Raw genomic sequence first — 22,074 nt, 5'->3', positions numbered from 1 at the left:
ACCTACTGGGGTTCTTTCAGATAGCAGGAGTCTGTAACGATGCCAAGGGGAGAGGGAGCACTGCGCAGCCACCGGAGAGATCTCCTCACTTTTTGGGAGGCCACCCTCCTACAAATGGGGTCCTGAATCCCTCTTCCTCCCCCACTCTTCTCTCTCACTCTCCTCTGCCTCTCTACCCTTCGGATCGCCCTCTTAGCTGCGGTCTGCTGCTCGAAGCCCTCGTTGGAGACGTCGACCTCATCTCCACTGGTGGTGGTGTCAAGGCCGGCCGACCTTCCCTCGTGGTTGCTGCAACCTCTTCCTCCCACTCTCGCTATCTCTTTTCTCTCTCTATCTCTTTCCCTGCTGGCCTCAGTACCTCCCTCTTCCAGCTGCCTCCCATCTCCCTCTTGTTTCGTGTGCGACAGCAGGACACCACCATCGGCGACCTCCTTCTCTCAACAATAGCAGCCCAAACGCCAGTCAAGGTAGGATTTCTGGAATTTTCTTTTGGGTATTGACTATGTTCGGTCATGTTGAGGTGGGTTTCGGAGGAAGCCCTAACTCAAACAACCTAGAGTTCTTTTGGGTTCTCGGTTGCCTCAAACCCCAAATTTGTGAGTTGGTGGTTTCGGCAGCTATGAAATCCGAGCTTGGGGGTTTCGGATGTCTATTAAAAAGAAAGAAAAAAGGGGGGGGGGTGTTCGAATTGTTTGATAGGGGCATAGGCCCTGAGCTCGTGTTTACATGAAATTTTCTGCCTTTATTTTTCTGAAAAGTTCATTATTCTCAGACAAACTAGATGATAGCCGATTTGCTTTGTTAGATTTTTATTAAGTTACATCTGTTCTTCAGATTTCTAGGCATGCATGTTCATATGTTAGGCCATTTAGATGATTTCTTAAAAGATCAGTTTTAATTTCTTATTAAGTTTAAACCATTACAAGGAATCTGATATTTTTTTGTTAAGCGTTGTAGCTTCAGTAGTTACCCTAACTTAGTGGCTCCAAAATCCATTGGTTTATCATGTTTATCAGGGTGTTAATGGTTATTAGGTAGTTGTTGCTGCCCCATTAATGGTAGGTGGAGGTGTGCCTTCGAAAATCCTTGTAGTATATGATAGCTCACTCTTAACTGATGCTTGAATGGTTGTGATTTCTTTGCTGATTGTTGTTTGTGGGTGAATACGTTGTTAATGTTGTAAATTCCCTTCTTTTTGTTCTATGCATATCATGGGTACGGGTTGTCCACTTAGGGCAGGTACCTAAGCTATTAACCACATGGGATTTCCCTGCTTGGTAGTTTCTTGGGGTTCTCGCCTCATAGACTTGACTAATTATTTTCTGCTAAACTGGTCGTGAGTTGAGCAGATCTGTACTGTGAATTGTTTTTGTTATGCACACTATACCGGTTTATGCTGATTATCCATGCCTGTGGTTAAATTTTGTTCAAGGTTAAGCTTCAGCATGATAACTGTTATCTTCACTAGATGGCACCAGGATTGCTTTACAAACTGAACTGAGCATCATTGATGAAAATTAGAAGGTTTAACAATACCCGTACAGTTCCTGGAATGTCTTGATGTAGGTGTTAGTTATGGTATCATACTTAGATTGAATGGCATAATTGAGTCTTACCTTTTTAAATTAACTTGACTTTATGGTCTGTGTACAACGGCAGTTGTTTCTTTTTATATTCATAAACAGATGTTACATAATGGGTAATCCACTGACAGGTCCAACCACTTGTAGTTGGATTGTGTCCCTAATTATTCTAAAGCTTCCTGCATCTATTGGAGGAAGACTCATTTCTTGCACATATGGGGTTCAGAATTGGTAGACTCTAGATTGGATGTGTGGGTTGCTTCTGCAGTACTTCATTAGTTGTTTGTGTATATGTACCATGCTCAATCATCTTAAAGGGACTCTACATTAGAACATAACACAAAATAGATTGAATGAACTACAACTAGTGTTGTTTGGGAAAACTTGCCTAATGGGCAATATGGGTTGAATACCCGATGCGGGTACTTGAACTTGTGTGCTATGACAATAAAACTGATGAATAACTTAATATCAAATGTTGAGTGCCCGACTGGTTTAAAGGTACCGGGGCTTGTGTGTTTGACTGGTTTAAAGGTACCAGGGCACTCTGAGTGGGTTTGTGCAATTAATATGAATTTTTTTTTTGAGGTATGTGTACCTTAGTAAAATGACTAAGGTTGGAACTTACTACTATGGTAGTAGGAGGTAGATAGGGAAACACCCCCATACTTCAGAAAAATAATTAAATGAAAAGATTAACCTGCTCAGATTCGGGCTTACCTTGGGGAGGGTAAGTGGTACAAAACTCCGGAGACGTGTTTAACTGTTTCGACCTAAAATGACTCGTTGGTCCCCAATCCTCTGAGTTGGGGATCCCAGACTACCAATATGTCCTAGGTGGTAGCTCTTTGTACTTCTGCAGAAGTTAGGGATGCAACCTGTTTTGGTTTTGGCCTTTGGGAGGCTCTCTCAGTCACTGGCCGTTCTCTTGGGATTTACAGTTTCGGTTAGAATGTTCAGGTTAATAAAACACCCATGAATAATAAACTCCTGAATGTTCTCTTCCGTTACGGGTGATTCAACCCGCGTGTACCCGCGGGATAAATAAAGATAAACATTAATTAGCATAATTTAGGTATCACACTGAGTAGTATGATTGAAACTTGTAGTTACAGTTCAATATTTCTTCCTAAATGTAATTCTTTACTTGGAGCATACTCTAGAAATTGTAACATGTGAGATGTTTAAATCATGTTGATGTGTAGCTAAATGTTATCCCTGCAAATGTTGTGGTTGTTGGTTAACTGATATACATGTTACTGTTATTGTAGAGTTTCTTTATTTAATCTTATATATGCCGAAAATCACCCACGATACCCACATCACATACTTGACACACGATATATCTGCAAGAAAGGTTACAAGAATTCCTACTTAGACAGTTGTAGTCTAATTCCTATAATTTATTATTTTTCAGGTGAAGAGTAGAGTTTATGAGCGATTGCGGGATGAGGCATCGATAGAGACTTGATTTACTTGTTCCTGGGCGGTCCTACTCACTTTCAGATGTGATTTTGTTTGAGACTCATAATGTGGAAACTCTGATGTTTGATTCTATAATTACTGAAATAAAAATAAATGGTGTGGTTTGCTTTTACCTTCCTGTATCGTTCCAGAATGCTTAACCTTGAAATTATTATTTGTTTCTGTTGTTCAAAATATATATCCTCAAAAATCCGGGTTAAAATTTTGGGGCGTTACACTATCTATGGTGGGACAGTGGAGAACACGGGAAAGTGTGTGAATCTGAGAGCCCAGGCGCTCAGATTATACAAAAGAAGGGAGGGAATCTTGAAAACTCCCGTTATCAAGTCCTAAAGAGGGATGACAAATGGCATTAGGATGTATCAAAGCAGACATCAAGCTATCACTTCACGCCAGGATAGCTAGAAAATATTGTTAAAATATTGAAATTTGTTGTTGATTCAAAGTAATTGAAAAGTAATGCACATTGGTGTGAAAATATTCCCTCTTGTCTACCTGAAGTATTACCTTTAATTGGGCTTAACTCTGTAGAATCAAGATTCAAATTCAAATTGCTTGTTGTTGGCTTTTCTTTCAAGGAAGCTATCAATCTCCTTGATATGAACAAAAAGAAAGAATTAACATTGTTAAAGCAATTAGTGAAAGAATATTGATAATAGAATTTCATAAAATTAAAGAAGATTCTTGGCAGATTTGGCAGTTTGATATCCTGGGATTTTCCTCATGATGATCTTTTTTCACCCTTTTTTGAGACATTGAGCTTTCTTGGTTTTTTTTTTGCGAGAAGTTTATTAAATCATCATTCATTTTGGAGATGTCATGACTTTTCTTTTTCTTTAGAAGGGTACGTCACAAACTCCTTCAACTTGAAGATGCTCCGATCCTTCTTCTTCTTCTTTTGGAAGGGTACGTCACAAACTCCTTCAACTTGGAGATGTTCTGAGCCTTCTTTGTCTCAAGAATTATATTGACGGTATTGTCTCATTGATTTAAAGTGTCTTGATGATAGCGGAAATCAAATATCTTTTAGGGTTTGCCGAGAGATTCATCGCATCCGCCTTCAACTCGACGATGATTTGAACTTTTCCTGGAAGGATCCGTCACATACTCCTTCAACTTGGAGATGTTACGAGTCTTCTTTGCCCCCGGGGATTTGACTCGTCCACCGTCTTCAACTTGACGATATTTGAGAGATCCCTTTTGCAGATATGTAATTGTAGCTTTGATATTTATTGAAGAGAAATTGAGATTGAGTGAATTTTTCTTTATCGCTCAGGATATTTTGACTGCCTTATTACCACAAGAATGGTCTTTAAAAATGTGCCATTGATTGCGATCAATATCAATCACTTATGGCTTTGCGACAACATTGAATTTTCTTTGCCGACCATATCGAGGATTTATTCTCCATTCTTTTAGTTGGCCAAGAGAAAGATTTTGAATTTTGAATCCCACTTCACGAAAGCTTTGCCCTTTCAGAAGTAATGCTGAAGGTATTCTGAGGTAAAGATTTTGTGCAATAAAGATTTTAAAATCAACAAGTATTTAATGACAAACTGACAAAATGTTCTTAAAATCCTTGGTGAAAGCAAGCATTTGGAGTCCGACTTAACGCATCCGTGACAAAAATTCTCCTCTCCTTTCCCCAAAGGAGAAGATTCAGTATTTGATAAAAGATCAACTCGAAAGTTGAGTTTTGACAATATAATTTGAGCCAGAACTTGGATCTCAGAAGGAGAATCGGGAAGTTCGAGTTGGAACTCAAATCGGTTCAACTAAAAAGATCATTGGTTCACTTAAGAACAACATAGGTTCACTTAAGAACAACATAGGTTCACTTAAAAACAATATTGATTCACTGAGAACACTATCAGTTCAATGAAGAACAATTATCAGATCACTGAGAACACTACCAGTTCAACTAAAAACGACTATCAGTTCACTGGAAACACTATCAGTTCAACTAAGAACGACTATCAGTTCACTGGGAACACTATCAGTTCAACTAAGAACGACTATCAGTTCACTGAAAATATTATCAGTTCAACTAAAAACGACTATCAGTTCACTGGGAACACTATCAGTTCAACTAAGAACGACTATCAGTTCACTGGAAACACTATCAGTTCAACTAAGAACGACAATCAGTTCACTGAAAATACTATTAGTTCAACTAAGAATGACTATCAGTTCACTGAGAACACTATTAGTTCAACTAAGAATGACTATCAGTTCACTGGGAACACTATCAGTTCAACTAAGAACGACTATCAGTTCACTGGAAACACTATCAGTTCACTGTGAACACTATCAGTTCATTGGGAACACTATCAGTTCAACTGAGAACGACTATCAGTTAACTGAGAACACTTATCAGTTCAACTAAGAACGACTATTCGAGAAGGAGATTGGTTCAACTGGTTGGTTGAATGGACCATCATAGTTAGTTGTATGTGGTCTGATTTTCAAGATTAACCCCTTATCCTGAACGGGGAGTTTAGGTTTATCCCTTAACCTGAAGGGAGAATGAATAAATATTTGAGAGGAATTTTAAAGAAGTCATGAAAAAGGATTCAGATTTATCCCTTAACCTGAGCGATAATAAGTTTGATATAAATGCAAATTGATGCAAATGAATGCAGATGAATGCAATTGAATGCCAATGTATGCAAATGAATCCAAAATGATGTAAACGGGTGCACATGCATGCAAAATGAGAGATTTGTTTGATCTTGTCTGTATACAGGACATTTTGAAGTAAAACAAATTTTCAAGAAAATGCCCCAGTGTGACTGGGGAGTAAGATGTTGGATGAAAAGATAAGTAGTTGATATTTGATGAAAGCTCTCGGAAGGTGACAAAGCAACTGACTTTTGATTGATTCAGGAGAGACTCTGGAGAGAGTCATTCCTCATGAAAAGACATTTTGCAGAGAAGAAGAATAAAAGGTGACATCAAGCTTATGAGGAAATTGACAATTTTATTGATGCATTTGAATGACAAATCTAGAAAAGAACAAGATTATATTGTCCCTTCAGAATAACAAATCAAGAAAGGAAAAAATATTAGGCAGATTGAGGAAAGGCTCAATCAAGATGTCGGTTGGTTCTCTTCTTCATCTACCACAAGAAGCTTTTTGTCGATGCAGTCTTAAATAATGTTCTTGAGGATGAAGCAACATTCAGTATCATGCCCCATTGCTCGATGGAACTTGCAGAAATGATCTTTTCATTTCCCTAGGGCGACTGGAGGATTGGCAACCCTTGGGAGTTTGATCAGATCTTCTTCGAGCAGGTGTTCAAGAACTTCCTCAAGCAGTTGATCTAAAGAAGTGAATTTGCGGTCATAACCCCAACCGTCACGCTTTATCTTCCCTCGAGTGCTTGCTTTCTGCTGAGGTTCAGCCAAGACAGTCGACTGGTATTCTTTTTCATCCTCAATGAAGAAATTCTTATCGATATAGTCTTGGACGATATTCTTGAAGATGAAACAGTGGTCGGTATCATGGCCTACTGCCTGATGGAATTTACAGAACTGACTCATGAATCTTCTCATGATCGTGGGAGGATTTGTGACTCTTGGGAGCTTTACCAATTCCTTGGTCAACATATATTCAAGGATTTCATCGAGAGGCTGCTCAAGAAGAGTAAACTGGCGATCGTTACCCCAACCATCCCGCTTTATCTTTTCTTTCTGTTGGAATTTCTGGTGAGAATCTGACGGGAAAGACTTGTTGTCTTGCTTGAAGGCATCTTCCTTTTTGCCTCCATTGCTGCTTCTGTCGAGCTTAGAACTTTTCGCGTTGCTGCTCTTGCCAGTGATATTCTTGGAGAAGGAAACATATACCTTTTCCTTGATGGTAGCCTTTCTAGGATTGTCTTCAGCTTGCTCAGTCATCATCTTAATCATCATTTTCTTAAACAACTGATATGCAGCGGGGTCGATGTCATCCCTGTCAGTCTGATTCTGTTCTCTAGCAGATCCTGAAGACTTCATCTCTTCTGGCTTGCTGCTAAAATCACTGATTCACTGATATAGTAGTGTCTTCTTGTCTGATCTGGACCACTTGAGAATACTGATGCTCTCTGCAGAATGAGATGGATGATTAGAATTCAGTGATGACGATTCGGGATAGAAACGATTAGAGGAAAAATATTTAGTGAGAATTTGGTAGACAATTAGAAGGATATCCCATTACTAGGGATTAAGTCATCGTCAGAATCACGACAATTGTGTTGTCATTCTTTGCAAAGAGAATAGACAACTAAAAATAGGTCTTGTTACCTAGGCGAGGTTGTCAAACCATGATAGAATAAAAATTGAAGGATTTTATTGAAGAAAAATATGATTTCATCAATAGTAAACTTGACAAAGAGAAGGCCTACAAACAATTTTCCATCACTCCTGATTATAAGGAATCCCAGCCATATCTGGCAGAATGGTATGTTCTGGACCACTGTATTGATGTAAGATCGAACTCTGGCATGATCCCTGATAGTAGTCGAGCTTCTACGCATTTTTGTCTCTGAGAAAACTACCTGACTCATTGCTTTGGGTGGTAGTAGGTGCAGAAGAATGGGCCAAGTAGCTTGAACCGCTTGCCATATGCATAAGTGTACCTAGGAGGAGATATTTGACGATCAAAATAGTCTCATACGACATCTTCCTCTTGGAGGTTGTCGATCAAGAATCAGTATCGCGCAACTGGAAGAAGCTCTTTACCATTGTACTTGAATGAGTTGGCTCTGGTCAGCACATGCTGGAGGAACCAGGACTGTAATGCATAGGTGCACCCTTTGACTAAAATTGGTTCTCCAAGTGTGAAGCGGGTCAACCCTCAGTACAAGAAAGCAAGTGCGGCCATGGCTATGGAGAGGTGATGGGTCTGTTGACTTCCCCACCTTCGCAGGAGCTGAACTATCCTGATATCTACATAATTTTGTTTGTCTGGAAAGAAGGTCAGTCCCACGGTGCATAGGACCATTGCATGTTGGATTCTTTCTTGAGTTGTTCTGGATAATGAGCTAACTTCTACAAATGTCTCATACTGTCAATAGATCTCGAGCAAATCCATATATTCATTTCCATCTACTTCGATCAGTGGCCAAGACTTATGTCCTATCATGCGAGCTAAAGCGTCTCGGGGATCTAGACCCTTTGATCAAAAATTGTTGCTCCAATGGATCTCCAGGCTGACCAACTGACTCAGGTAATCCCATGATCTCTGAAAATTCATCCATCAACAAGGTCATCTCTCTCCATGGGAACCAGAAAATACAAGTGTGTGGTTTTCACCGCTCTGCCAGTGCATGGATCAAATTGTCGTTGATTGTCTGCTTCCCCATTACGGATGTCAGTTCTAACCCACAATCGCTCAAATGGTCTAAAAACATATGAGAAAAATTCTTGAGCCATGAATAATACCACCGGGGAATGAAGGATCCGGTGTTGAGGACTCAATGCTCGGGAAGACTTCGCCGCACCTCGTAAGAGATGTGGCCCTCAGGGAAGATAGAGGCGAGCTAACTGGATGCCATCAGACTAGAAAACAGGAAAAATTGGAAATGCGACTTGGGAAAATACCGAAATTTTGAAAAATTGCAGGTAGGATAAAAATGAAGTTAGAAATTCGAGATCCAGAAGAACGAATGGATGAAAAATCACCTGGAGTTTTGAAGAAAAGTGGATAATTTGGAAAAATCATCCAGGGTTTTGAGAAAAACAAGTAGAAATATTTTATGAAAATGAAAGATGAGGATATTTTGAAAAATTGTTCAATATTTTTATTAAAATTAAAAAAATATGGTAAAATAAAAGGGAAAATGAATACGATACATTCAATCACATTCTGCACAAACAATTATGCGCATACAACACTTCCTAAGAAGCTGACTCTAAATGCATCAGTTTACAAATGGTTGTAGGACCATAATCCTAACTCTAGGCTCAGATCATCCTTGTCCAACCATGATATGCTGATATACTTGAGTCGAAACCTGAAGTACGTGGCATACAAATTCATCTCCAATTATAAGCTTGTGTTTTTCCAACATCCTTGAGTGACTGCCAATATACTTTGGACTATGGCCCTTGGTACATGGCAGGGGGGTGTCAGCCCAAATAAGTGGCCCAGTTGTGAGACTTTATCCCGAACTATGGTTCTGAAAGAAATCCTAGCAACGTGAAGACTGGGTAGAAATAGGTGGGGTGGTTTTTGAAATATGAGCACATGCAGGCAAATAGAAGGCTCTAAGACCTAAAGAGATAGATTTTTGAAAATTTTGAAGAAGCAAACATTGTTTACACACAAATCCTAGATTGAGGAGAGTTGTATGAGATCTAAGTCTATGTGAACATGAATAATTTCTCCTCAATTTGGTCCTACCAAACCATGCCTAGTCTATATGCAATCCATGTCTGTTGCGTTTGAGTCTAGGCTCCTAGGTTGATATCAGAGAGTAAAAGCTGACATTTTATAGAACAGGATTTTGATAATTGCGCTAAGTCAAAGCACACAGTTGATCAGGCGAAGATAGGTCCCATCACGGTCGCCAAACCTGTTATCATCACAAAATTTTTCCCTCCCTCTGCGAGAGAGAGAAACGATTCTGCGAGTCAAACTTGACCAAAGTTTTGAATATGGTTTTGAAAATTACTCGCCTCCATTTTTGAAATTTATGGGAAAATTTTGTAGAATGGGATTCGCTTGTCGGTACGAGGTTCAACCGTTCCTGACACCTTTAGCAGGGGTAATTGAACCAAGGATCAAGAGTGTGCTTAGCTAGGCTCTATTGTCTAAATTATGCTCTATTTCCTAAATGCACAGAGAATCAGGCATGTGCTATGAGATTTTTAAAAAATGGAAGTTTGAGAAATATGATGTTTGCTTAGAATATTAAAATGTGCTTGGAAAATACTTTGGAAAAGTGATGATTCTGAGAAATATATGAATTTCATTAGAAATTGCTTTTTGAAATGAAAATCGATTTCTAAGAAAGATTTGAGAATTCAAGGAAAACCAGTTTCAGAGATAATTCAAAGATTTTGAGATTTGAATCTTGAAATTAAAGATGTTAGAATATTGGAAAATCATGATTTGAACTTGGAAAATGCTTGAAATATCATTTAAAAACTCAGAGTTTTGAGAAAATCACTTTCTGAGAAAGACTTAGAAAATTATGAGAAAATCGATTGAAGCGATGAATGAGGAGATTGAGGCACTTCATGAATGTCGAACATGGGAGATAGTTGGCCGTCCTCCAGATAAAAATGTTGTTGGTTCCAAATGGGTTTATAAAATTAAATATAAACCGGATGGTAGCATTGAACGGTACAAGGCGCGTCTTGTGGCCAAGGGTTTCACTCAAGAATATGGTCAGGATTATGATGAGACATTCAACCCAGTGGTGAGAATGGGAACTATTCGCATTATACTTGGCCTGGCAATTGAACATGGGTGGATCCTCAGTCAGCTTGATGTTAAGAATGCATTCCTTCATGGGGACTTAAAGGAAGAAGTCTATATGGAGCAGCCTCAAGGTTATGCAGAGGGAGGCCCAAAAGAATATGTATGCAAGTTAACCAGAGCTTTGTATGGATTGAAGCAAGCTTCTAGGTCATGGTTTGAAAGTTTTTCCTTAGAAATCCATAAACATGGTTTCTTTCGTTCTCAACTTGATCATTCTCTGTTCATATATAGGAACGGTACCACTGTGGTTTTCTTACTCATATATGTTGATGATATTGCTATCACTGGTAATGCTCCCGACCACATTCAGCGAATTAAAGTTTTATTGAGTATGCGGTTCAAAATGAAAGACCTTGGGGAGCTGAGATATTTTCTTGGAGTAGAGGTAGATAGACAAGGTGATAAAATGTCATTAACTCAACATAAATACACTCTTGATCTTCTGGCTAAAGCAGGAATGACAGATTGTAAACCTCTACCCACACCCAGTGTTGTTAACCAAAGGCTCAGTATTTGTGATGGTGAGTTATATCCTGATGCAGTCAAGTATCGGAGTTTAGTAGGTATGTTACAATACCTTACCTTCACTAAACCAGACATTGTGTATTCTGTCAATCAAGTATCTCAGTTCATGCATGAACCAAAGACTGGTCACATGGATGCTGTCAAACGCATCCTTCGCTATCTCAAAGGAACGGTGGGTGGTGGACTCACATACACTCAGTCTTCATGGAAATCACCAAAACGTGACATGCTTGCCTATACAGATGCAGACTGGGCAGGGGATCCAGATGAGAGAAGGTCTGTTTCAGGATATTGTGTTTTCATTGGGAGAAATCTTGTCTCATGGAGTAGCAGAAAACAGAAGGTTGTGGCAAGATCTAGCACAGAGGCAGAATATAGATCTATGGCAGCTACCACAGCAGAAGTGACCTGGATTAGGCATCTTCTTACAGAGATGGGAGAGGATATCTCAAATTCGACACTTATGTGTGATAATAGAAGTGCTATACAAATTGCATTCAATCCTGTTCATCACAGTCGGACTAAACATATTGAAATCGATCAACATTTCATCAGACAAAAGATAGCCGACAAAGAGATTGAACCAGTTTATGTGCCTTCAGAAGATCAAGTTGCCGATATGTTTACAAAAGGTCTTACAAGTCATCACTTCTGGTATTTGCACAACCCCATCCACGAGTTTTACTTTAGCTGTATTATAATGTAACACGTGTTACTTATAAGGGGCAATTTTGTCCCTGTAAATTATAATTGTAACCCTATACTAATAAAGGCACGAGTGCAGCAACCGAGACATCAAGGGCTGCCGACTTCTCAAGAAAGGTTCTCTCTCTCTCTCTCTCACGTGTTTTCACACATATGATAATCGGGTCCTAGCCCGCTCAAAGTTTGCTGCAGCATATCTTTGTCACTGACCGCACAACCCACGATGGCCAACTGATCTGTGATAGTCTTTATTTTGTTGAAGTACTCCATGATAGTCATGGAATCCTTTCTTAGTATTTGAAACTCTTTCTTTAAAAATAGAAATTTGGCCTGAGAGACTTGAAAATACGTCTGAACAACTCAGTGCTATAACTGCATGGCTGAGCAGTCATCTGGGATTGCCACAAGCACCTCCTATGACAGAGTGGAAGCGATGTAGGCAACTAAAGTTTGATCTCGCTTCATCCAGGATATGTACTCTGGATTTCTAACAAAAGTAATTAAAGTGTCACCCTCCCCATTCTTTCCTTCTTGTGATATGAACTCTGGAGGAATAGGAACAGTGCCATCCAGATGCCCAGAAAGATCCTGACTTCTTATGAATTGGATGATTTGTCTCTTCCAGGTTTGAAAATTGAAATTGTTCAGTTTCTCATACACAAGCTGACTGAGAAAGTTGGAAGAATAGCTAGATTGATAAGAGGAAACTGAATCCATAGTCGATGGGAAGTGAAAATTAGGAAGATTAAGAGACCGGAAAGAAAATTCACTTTAGAGCAAACAAAATAAAAATTTAGAACAGATATTTGAATTTCAGAGAACTCGACTGCCTCTTCTTCTTTTTTAAATAATAACCTGCAGACCCAAGGCAGAAAACCAGACTATGCAGCAAAGAAAAATTGTTCTGAAGAAAAATAAGAATTCAATCAGTAAGGAGCACGTTAATATGAGAATAACATGTTTTCTTTTCCAAAAGGAAAAATTCCAAAATAGAGAGAAAGATAGGTTCAAAGTGATATCAATCAATCAAGACAGAACTAAGATCATGTCCAGATTAGAATTTGTTTTGACGTTAATTTGGGAAAATAGAAAGAACGAGTTTGACGTGATTTCAACCTTTGAAATCACGCATATATGAATTCTGATATTGCGTGATTATGTAAGGTTATTGTTTGGGTGAAATTACGTGCAGCAGTATAAAAGAAAGAACAGTAAGAGAAGAAACAATCAGGAGAAGAAAAGAATGAGTGATTAATGAGCAAATCCAAGATTTTGGATTATGAAGAAAAAAGAAGAAATGATATGAACCGATAGAGAAATATCTTAGAAGAAGACAAAGAGGCTTGACTAAATGCTCATAAGGATAACACGATCTTTGGTTGAACTTTTGCAGTGGTATTTTTAAAACATTATTTTCAATAAAATCATTTGGAAAATCGTCAACCAAAAATAATAAAAACTGATTTTCCACGAATGTGGCAAGTACGGGTCGAATCCTCAGGGAACGGGATACATTCACAATTATTTCTAAAAATTTCAATTCATTAATATAAAAAATGTTTACAACTAAATCCAACAATACAATTCTAATTAAGTTACAAACTAAAATAAAAAATTCATTCCTAAGCAGGTTGTTAAGTCTTCTCTGGATCGCCAAGAGTATTTTCTTCTTTTCACCATACGTGCATTCACACTTTCATTCTGTATACACCTGTTGACTTGAAGCTAACTTACCAACCTAAATAAAAATTCAGTAGCAATTCAATAATTAATTCTAAAACCTATACTAACACTAATTCTAAACTAATTACTAAACTAAATTGCAATTAAAAACAAAAATAACTAAAAATACAATTCCTAATCAAACTACCTAATTAAATAAAATCTAACTAAACTATCTATTGTAAGTATACTAACAGTATGCCAGAAAGTGAGAAAAACTACTGAAAATCAATCAATTAAGTAAATGACTGTTTTGCCTCCGATGCAATGCAAAATGGAATTCTGATAGGTTTTCGAAAATAGTAAGCTTGAAGGGGCAAACAAAGTCTGAATTCACTTATTTTACTTTTGTTCTCTTCCTGACAGATACAAGAATCTGTTAGACATTATGGATTTGAAAAACTCATCTGGAAGCTCTGGATATAAGCATTTCAAGTTCATAAAAAATCTAGAAATCATTTTCCCGAAATTTAAAAACCCTAAAAACCTATTTTCGCAAAACGCTTAAAACTCAAACCCAATCAACTCAAAATGAGCTGATTTTTGGTTTGCAATTATTTAACACCCAAATGAATAGAATGGAATAAAAATTTCAGAAAAACTCAAAAAAATTGCACATAAAATAATGAGTGCAAGTTGGTGCAAAATTTTGGTTCTTACTTCAATGCACTATTCATTTTCAATAATTCCATTTATGCACTATGAAATTAAGCATATGTCATACAGTCATTCTCAGTCCTAAACACTGCTAAACTACAGTAAATAATATTTAGATGAAACTAAATAAACAAACCTACAATAACATAAACAAATTAATTCTAAATTAAAATTGAAATACATACAACTACTAAGCTACCCTAACTAAAACATAACTAAGAGTTAGAATGTTTTATCTAAAAAGATTAACTAACTTAACATACTCAGCTTAATATAACCAACTACTTAACTAAAAAAAATAAGATTGAATTTAAAACTAACTTTAAATTAGAGTTTTAAAAAACTACCTAAACCTAAATAGGGTTAGTCGACCTAACTAATGTTAATTACCTTAACTAAGGCACCAAGGGGACGGTTTGGATTGGACTTTGACTTAGGCTCATGCCCCCCCCCCCCCCCCTAGGTGGACCCTACTATGCCTAATTACACCCTACCAAAATTAAACACTAATTCAAACTACCAATTAAGAACCATTAAAACTTACCTAAATTGAACACTCTGCACGAATTGGGAATGAGTCTTAATCACTACACTTAGTTACAAAAAAAAAATGAAATACAAAGACACATTAATTGATAATCCTAATCTACCATATTGAATACTTACCTAAACCTAACCCACGATTTTTCTAAAATCTACAAAGTCAATTCTTACTAAGAAGGTCATTCCCATATCAACTTATTTAAAATTTATGACTTCCTAAAATTATACTAAAAATCTCAACTACCTAAAGGCTGGACAAAAATTAAAAAACTCCTAAAAACACCTACACGATTTTATGAGACTCTACATAAAAAGTCAACTATTAACATTTATGCTATTCAAGAATTACCTATACTAACCTAATGAACTTTATTCCTTACTAAAATCATACAAAGACTAACAATATAATCTACCTAAAGGTTGGACAAGAAAGTCAACAACTTGCCTAACTTATAATATACAATTGCTTTGAAAACCCTAACTAACACTCAAGACCCACTAAAAACAAAACAATACTTTATATGTTAACCTATTCAAACCTAGCAAGTAAAGACAAAAAGATATACTAACCATTCACCATCAGACCTACTTACCATTTGAATTATACTAGACGGATTTTATAAAAGACACCCTTACGTAAAAGTCAAAATTTACAAAAACAAAGTAATTTACAAGGAACGAAATGCTAATTGAGATGCTTAACTAATAAACTGTTACAATAACATATGTGACCTAACTTAATATACCTGAAACTAACCTAATTACATTAATGACAACTAGATGATACTCTAACACTAAGAATTATGAAATTTTATACTACTCGATATGCTAAAAAAAATACTATCATGCTTAACGTCTTAACTAGGTTAATTCTAACTATGCAAACAACCAAATAAAGTTAGTACCTACATTAATCTACTGTTAACATGCTGTTAAAAATCAGAACTCAGACTTTAGGTTAATATAGTTACAACTAAAACCTAATGAATTAATACTAACCTAATCTTGATCAGCTAACTCTTTATCTAATGTTAGTGGTCGGATCTTAGTTGTAGCTAGATCACGACCAAACTCTAAAACATAAACCACAGCTAATTTGAACACCACAGAAAATAAAACTTAACAGTGAAATCTGTTTACAATCTGTACAATAGCCAACCGGTTGGAATTAAGAGATTAAATCAGTGAGATTTGATCCAATCGATTTACTAGAAATTACAAGATCGGCTCTTGGTCATGCAAGAGCTCGATCAAAACAGGATTTTAAACATTGAATATAGGTAAAATTTGAACTGACAAAGGCTACCACGACAGACCATGATAAAACTCAATACATGACTCGGTTTTTGACACAAGGACTGACTCAATCTATGCTAAAAGAAGTGGAGGAGAAGGAAGACATACCTCTTGGGTCGTCCGACGAGGGAGGGGATGAGGTAGAGCGGTTGATGGAGTCCGTAGAATACACCCAGCACATCCTTCAATGGTTGTTGTCCAGTCCTTCATTGCTGCACCCGTCTATTTTTTTTTTGTCCTTTATTTGGGTTATGTCCGGCAGGGCCAGACCTCACTTACGTGATGCGTAACATTTTTTATGACCTTGCTACTTCTAGTTTGATTGCATACATTATGGTTTGGTGAGATGATATTGGTCTGAGAGTTTGTGGGGAGATTTCAAGCCCCATAAGACTCTTAGTAATCCCATGGGGCCTGTTTGTTTTATTTTCTTTCTTCCCCCTTTTTCTATATTTATTTTCTCGGGGAAATACTGTAAGGTTTTAAATGCTTTTTGGTATTTTATTTTCATGATGATGAAAATGCAACAAAAACCGTAAAGGAATTTAATCACTTGTGAGTCTTGTGCTGAGAATTTTCAAAGGAAAGTTCCAGTCACTATGTGAATAGCTTTTGCTATCATATGACCAGGTGATCGCGTCCTGGCAGGTGTATTTGTAATTACTGAATCATTTTCTCTAAGATTTGTTGATGATTGTAGGTGAAGAAAGAGAAGGGAAATGTCAACTCTCAAAGAAATCTTGACAATGAGGCCAGTGGCAGCAACTATTCGGTTGACAGTGCCTGCTGGTGCAGCTCGCCCTGCCCCACCAGTTGGGCCAGCACTTGGACAATATCGGCTCAACCTAATGGCCTTCTGTAAAGATTTCAATGCCCGGACTCAAAAATACAAGCCTGATACTCCAATGGCTGTGACTATTACTGCCTTCAAAGACAACACATTTGAGTTCATTGTCAAGTCTCCATCTGTGACATGGTACCTCAAGAAAGCTGCTGGCATAGAATCTGGTAGCAGTCGACCTGGTCACACTAAGGCCAGTACCCTCACTTTGAAGCATATATATGAGATCGCCAAGATTAAGCAATCTGACCCTTATTGCCAGTATATGTCCCTGGAGGCTATCTGTAAATCTGTTATTGGGACTGCTAAGACCATGGGGATTGAGGTCCAGAAGGAATTGGACTGACAATTTTTTTCTGGTCTGTGGTTGACTTGGAGCAGCCTTGTGTATTCAAATTTGGTAATCTTTAAATAGGGAATGCTTGGAGAAAAACCATGTTCTGCTAGGGTTGAGCTCACCTGTTTCTTTATTTGTAAGTGTTGGTTTTAATTGGATGGATGATGCTTGAACAGTATATTGTTACATGTATGATACTATTTTGATTTTTAAACACTCACAAGTTAAAAGGAGATGATGGTTTCTTTTTTCTAAAAAGGAGATGATGGTTTCTTTTTCCTTTTTGTCTTTTTTATTGCCTTCGTTTGTTATTATACTTTCTTAATAACTGTCTTCTGGACCCTGGTATTGCATTATGCCTTGGGATACACAAGTTTCTCTGGCTGCTGCTTCTGGTCAAAAGTAAAAGAGAAGTCCAAGATCAGGTGATCATTCTCTTCTCTTTTAAGTGTTGCAATATTTTCAGCTTCGTGCTATGCACATCAATACTTGTAATTCTCATTCCTAGATGCAAGATTGTGAAAATCCTATTATTTTGAGGCATCTGTTTGCTATTGTTAATAAGGTTTAGAATAGCTGCAGAATGCAACACAAAGCTTATGTAATACCTTTTGAAATGAGTGTGGCACAGTTAAATGATAAGGATTGCCAACCAAACTCACTGGGGACTTTCGTGGTAATGTCGATCATGGCAGTGGGTGTTGACCATTTTGTTATATCACTTGTGTTATGTTAATCACGGTCGTTAAAGTTGCATCTAACTCATTTTGGCTTCTGCCTGAGAGAGGATCAGGTCAGGAACCGTCAGAGGTTCCCTGGATGTTTGTTCATCAGCAGATTGAACATCCACAAGCCAGGTACGGTTGGCTCTTTTTGAGCCTGTCCATTTTAAACCCATCTGATGCCCTGCGTCTAGGGCATTCCGGTAGGGCTGGTAAATGAATGAATAGGGCATGTTGGGTCTCGGCCTGTTTATTAGTGGACCAAGCTTGACTCAGCTCGTGCTGTGTTTAGCTAAGCTGAGCTCAAACTCGGCTTGTCCCTAAAAGAGAAGGGCCGAACATGAGCTGGCTCGTGTAAAAAAGATCATGTTATTTGTATACATGGAATATAAATATTTTTTATACATTGCACTTAAAATTTAAATCGCATAAATTTGACCACATTGAGCGCTGACCAAAGTTGTCTAGTTCTTGAACACAGTTCACTATTTGGTGGCTTTCCTTGTGTGCAATGGCTTCTCTTCCAAGAACCCAGAGACCAACTTTTTTTTGAGAAAACAGTAATCACATTGGCATTAAAACAGATTATAGCTGTACATTTTTAGGGCACGAGATGTAACCATAGAATGCAGAAATTACAGGAAACGATACAACGCCCTTTTCATAAACCTCCAAATAATGGGAGGTCAATCCATCTGAGATCCGAGTCCGGCAATTTGAATGTGCACCTCTGCCAAAGCTCCCACATAATCGAGTCCGGAGCGATGCCCCTACTCTTGAATTTTCCCCTGAATGTTTTATTGTTTCTGAGACCAATTTAAACGTCCAGCAGACAAGAAGTTGCAAGTTTGTTTTGGATTGATGACTTTGAAGGTTCTGTCGCAATGCCATGAAGTTGCAATGGCATCTTTTTTCTTGGTGGCTTCATTACTTACGACCTAAAGCCAACATCAACAGCAGGAGGGACAAAATTGTGAATCTGCTATGCCAGTTTTGCTTATGAGAAGTTTTGATATGATATTTTTTCTAAAATAAAAATTTCCACTTGTTTGGGTATCATGAGAAAAATAAAATGAAAAATCTTAAAAAAAAATGAGGAGGATGGTGGTGGTGGTGGTGGAGCTTATCTAGCACCGTTTTCTAGGTGGGTGATGGTGGAGCTTCTCTGGTGAAGTTTTTTGAGAGGTGGATGGTAGTGGTGGTGCTGAGATGGATGACGGTAAAAATTTATCATGGGGAGAGCGGTTTTTTGGGAGGTAGGTGGTGGTGGTGGTGGTGGTAAGATGTGAGATGGGTGGTGGATAGCGTAAATCACCGTTTTCTCTTAATAAAAAACGTTCCTTCACCTCCCTCCAAAAGGAATGTTTTCTATCAAAATGCATATTTCTTAGGAAAAACTCTCTCAGAGAAACAGTCTCTTGTTTGAAAGGGTCAGGAAAATGGTACTCTTTTCCCACCTTGTATCACTTTTCCTACATCTTTCTCACTTTAGAACGTGCCCCTAATGTTAGGGGTCGACAATGGGCTGGCCCGGCCAGAACCAGGGCCCATTAAGCCTCAACAGGTGCAACTCAAGCCCTGGCCTGTCAAAGGCCTGCCTGTGCCAGTTATGGGCTAATCCCAGGACTTACCTGCTCCTTTGGGGTCAGATCGGAACTCAATTGTTATTGGGTCAGGCCAGACTGCATTGACACACTACTTTACCCCTGCCTGAAATACAGCCCATTTACTAATTGGGCTGGGTTAGGCCCAGCACTTTTTGGGATTTGGACTGCTGTTTCGGCCCAAACCCTGCCCATCTTGGGTTGGGCACCCGCTCCCCCAGCTGTACCTGACCTGATGTCCACCCCACCTAATGTCAAGAAATCAATAAACTGTTTCTCAAGAATTGACCGTCTTTCATTTGGATAGTTAGTAGTTTTTCTAATCTAATCTAAGTCAAGATTGCAAATAAAACTAAAGGAGCTTGCAGCCTGACCCACTCCCAATTCGTTCGCTTCTTTCTTTTTTCACATGCATGAATGGGAAAGGGAGTTCCACCTGCTTCAAAGGCACAACGGAGACCTCTCCCATCCATAGGAAGCTAATTTGACCATTCCAGTTGATCGGTTAGAAAACACACATGAACCGAGATTCGATTTGATACAATCTAACATCGTAGATGTATTCAGCATAGTCTATTTAGTGGGTGAAAAAACATCGTGCAAAAAATTTGGTATATTTACGTATGTTGATCGTTGATTTTTGCATCACATCAAATTCTGGCAATCTAAAAGTCAATTCCTACTGAATGAAAAAAAGAAGAGTTTGGTCAAGTCAATTGCAGGTACAATCGATTGTAGCAAATATTAACCCTTACAACCACATGAAAGTTGCTAATCTTCTCTTGCTTTGACAACTTGGTGACAACTTGGTGACTTCATGTCCAAGAACCCAAAAGCCAATGCAATCCTGAAGCTGATTCAAATTTCAGTTATGGACTTTATCAATTTGCATCACTATTAATCAGAATAACCATTAATGAAAGAGTTCATCCACTGGTGCGGCCAAAAAAGATCAAATTGCCAATTATTTGGCAACTTCATGAATCTCCATGGCTACTTTTTTTGTTGATAGAGATAAACCACACCTGGCACGGAGACATGGTCGCACTGGCTCAGCCTGCCATACCTGCGATCATCGTACGGCTAAAGCTAGAACCCCTGCCTCGAAAACTATGCTGAGCATAAGCTTACGCAAAGGAAGGATGCACATGGGAATCAAACCTTGACCACCCATCTAGCCGCAAGGCCCCACCCCACTACACCAACTCCATCGCCACTTCCTCAATGAAAAATACTAGATTGAACCGTGACTTACAAAGTCCAACGACCCATGCAGTTGTAGAGATGCAAATGAATCTAGATACAAAAGAATATGAGGGCAATTTCTGTTTCACATAAGGAATATGACTAAATAGGAAAACAAGAAGATGGGATCAGGTGAAATTTCATGTTCGTCAAAGAAGATTTATTTTGCCATATTTTTCAGAACATACAGATGGTCGTTTGTTCTTCCAACCGCAAAGAACAATCCAAGACAGACATATGCAGATTTTATCAATCAAGATACAAATCTAAAGTCTTGTTTTTTCTTCTAGTAAAATGAACATTCTTTAACTACAAAAGACCAATGAAACCGGAAATCATCAACAAAGAAGGAAAGCTATCTTCAAGCGTATCCCTTACCAAGACAATTGAGACACCTCTGCACCCTGATAGCAGAAAAATTGCACCATAATTAAAACTAAACCGACCCATCTGAAAATTAAAATGAGGGGGGGGGGAGGGGGGAGATGCACCCTTTGCCTTACTTGTTGCCGTCACAGGTGGGACAAAGGCATGGATTTATGAACACAGGATCAAACAGAGGCGACCATTCAATGGTGGATTTCCCTTTGCACAGTTTACATGGGTAGAAACCAGTTCCTCTACAGGCCTCACATTTGGATGCGTTCTTTCTCTGCGCCAACAGAAAATGAATGACAGAGTTGGGGTTTTAAGATGGAGGAGGCAAGAAATGATATATGAGTTCAGCTACTCATCAATTTCTTTACCTTCTTGGCATCAGAAGCAGATTGAAGCGCACGAATGGTGAGAGATGATGAGAGAGAGAGGGAGAAAACCCCACCGAAGAAAATGGCAGCTGTTGTCACCAGCAAGCGCAGTGGACGTGGAATACCGCCCATTTCTCTTCTCTCACTACCGATGACTCCTTTCGCACACTGCCACCATTCAACACTAGAGAGACAGAGAGAGATTTTGTTAAATGGTAATGTTTAAAGGGTGCAACAAACATGAAAAACTCCAATCAAGCGCATGTTTTGATGCTACAGAACGATACGATAATTGTTAAACTTATACTGGAAACATACCATCACCATGGTCTCTCTCTCTCTCTCAATAGAAAGCAAAAGTTAAACAGAAAATTGAGGAATAGACCGCCCAACTTTCCTTCAAACACTTCAACAAACACATTGCGGGCATATAGTCATTTTATAACTACCGTTTAGCAAAAGAATGCCACGCAGAATAATTGGGGAAAAAAAGAATATGGTATATGACTAACCGTAGATTTTAACATTCAACTGAGACCACGAGATTGCAAGAAACGTGCCACTCGGCTCTATATCCCCAAGAGAGAGAGAGGTC

The 22,074-nt window shown here is 38.4% G+C and overlaps 2 protein-coding genes across 3 annotated transcripts; one reads left to right on the top strand and one right to left on the bottom strand.

Moving 5' to 3' along the window:
- Positions 1-333: 333 nt before the first annotated feature.
- LOC149840387 (uncharacterized) lies at positions 334-17,442 on the top strand. The gene is made up of 2 exons (XM_090004418.1): positions 334-467; positions 16,685-17,442. Exon 2 carries the CDS (start codon positions 16,704-16,706, stop codon positions 17,169-17,171), a length of 468 nt encoding a protein of 155 aa, XP_089860544.1. The 5' UTR covers positions 334-467; positions 16,685-16,703; the 3' UTR covers positions 17,172-17,442.
- A 3,455-nt stretch (positions 17,443-20,897) lies between these two features.
- LOC149840386 (plastid transcriptionally active protein) lies at positions 20,898-22,074 on the bottom strand. 2 transcript variants are annotated; one of them, XM_090004417.1, is made up of 4 exons: positions 21,992-22,074; positions 21,480-21,663; positions 21,237-21,385; positions 20,898-21,137 (listed from the first exon to the last, which is right to left on the bottom strand). In XM_090004417.1, exons 2-4 carry the CDS (start codon positions 21,609-21,611, stop codon positions 21,095-21,097), a joined length of 324 nt encoding a protein of 107 aa, XP_089860543.1. In that variant the 5' UTR covers positions 21,612-21,663; positions 21,992-22,074; the 3' UTR covers positions 20,898-21,094. The 2 variants fall into 2 exon arrangements, with proteins under 2 accessions (XP_089860543.1, XP_089860542.1); XM_090004416.1 differs by lacking the exon at positions 21,992-22,074 and adding an exon at positions 21,798-21,945.

Source organism: Nuphar pumila, chromosome 4 (genome assembly GCF_984573655.1).
Source record: "Nuphar pumila chromosome 4, dmNupPumi1.hap1.1, whole genome shotgun sequence".
Classification (NCBI taxonomy): Eukaryota; Viridiplantae; Streptophyta; class Magnoliopsida; order Nymphaeales; family Nymphaeaceae; genus Nuphar; species Nuphar pumila.
Note: the sequence above shows the minus strand (reverse complement) of the source record. Positions and strands in the feature narration are given on the sequence as shown.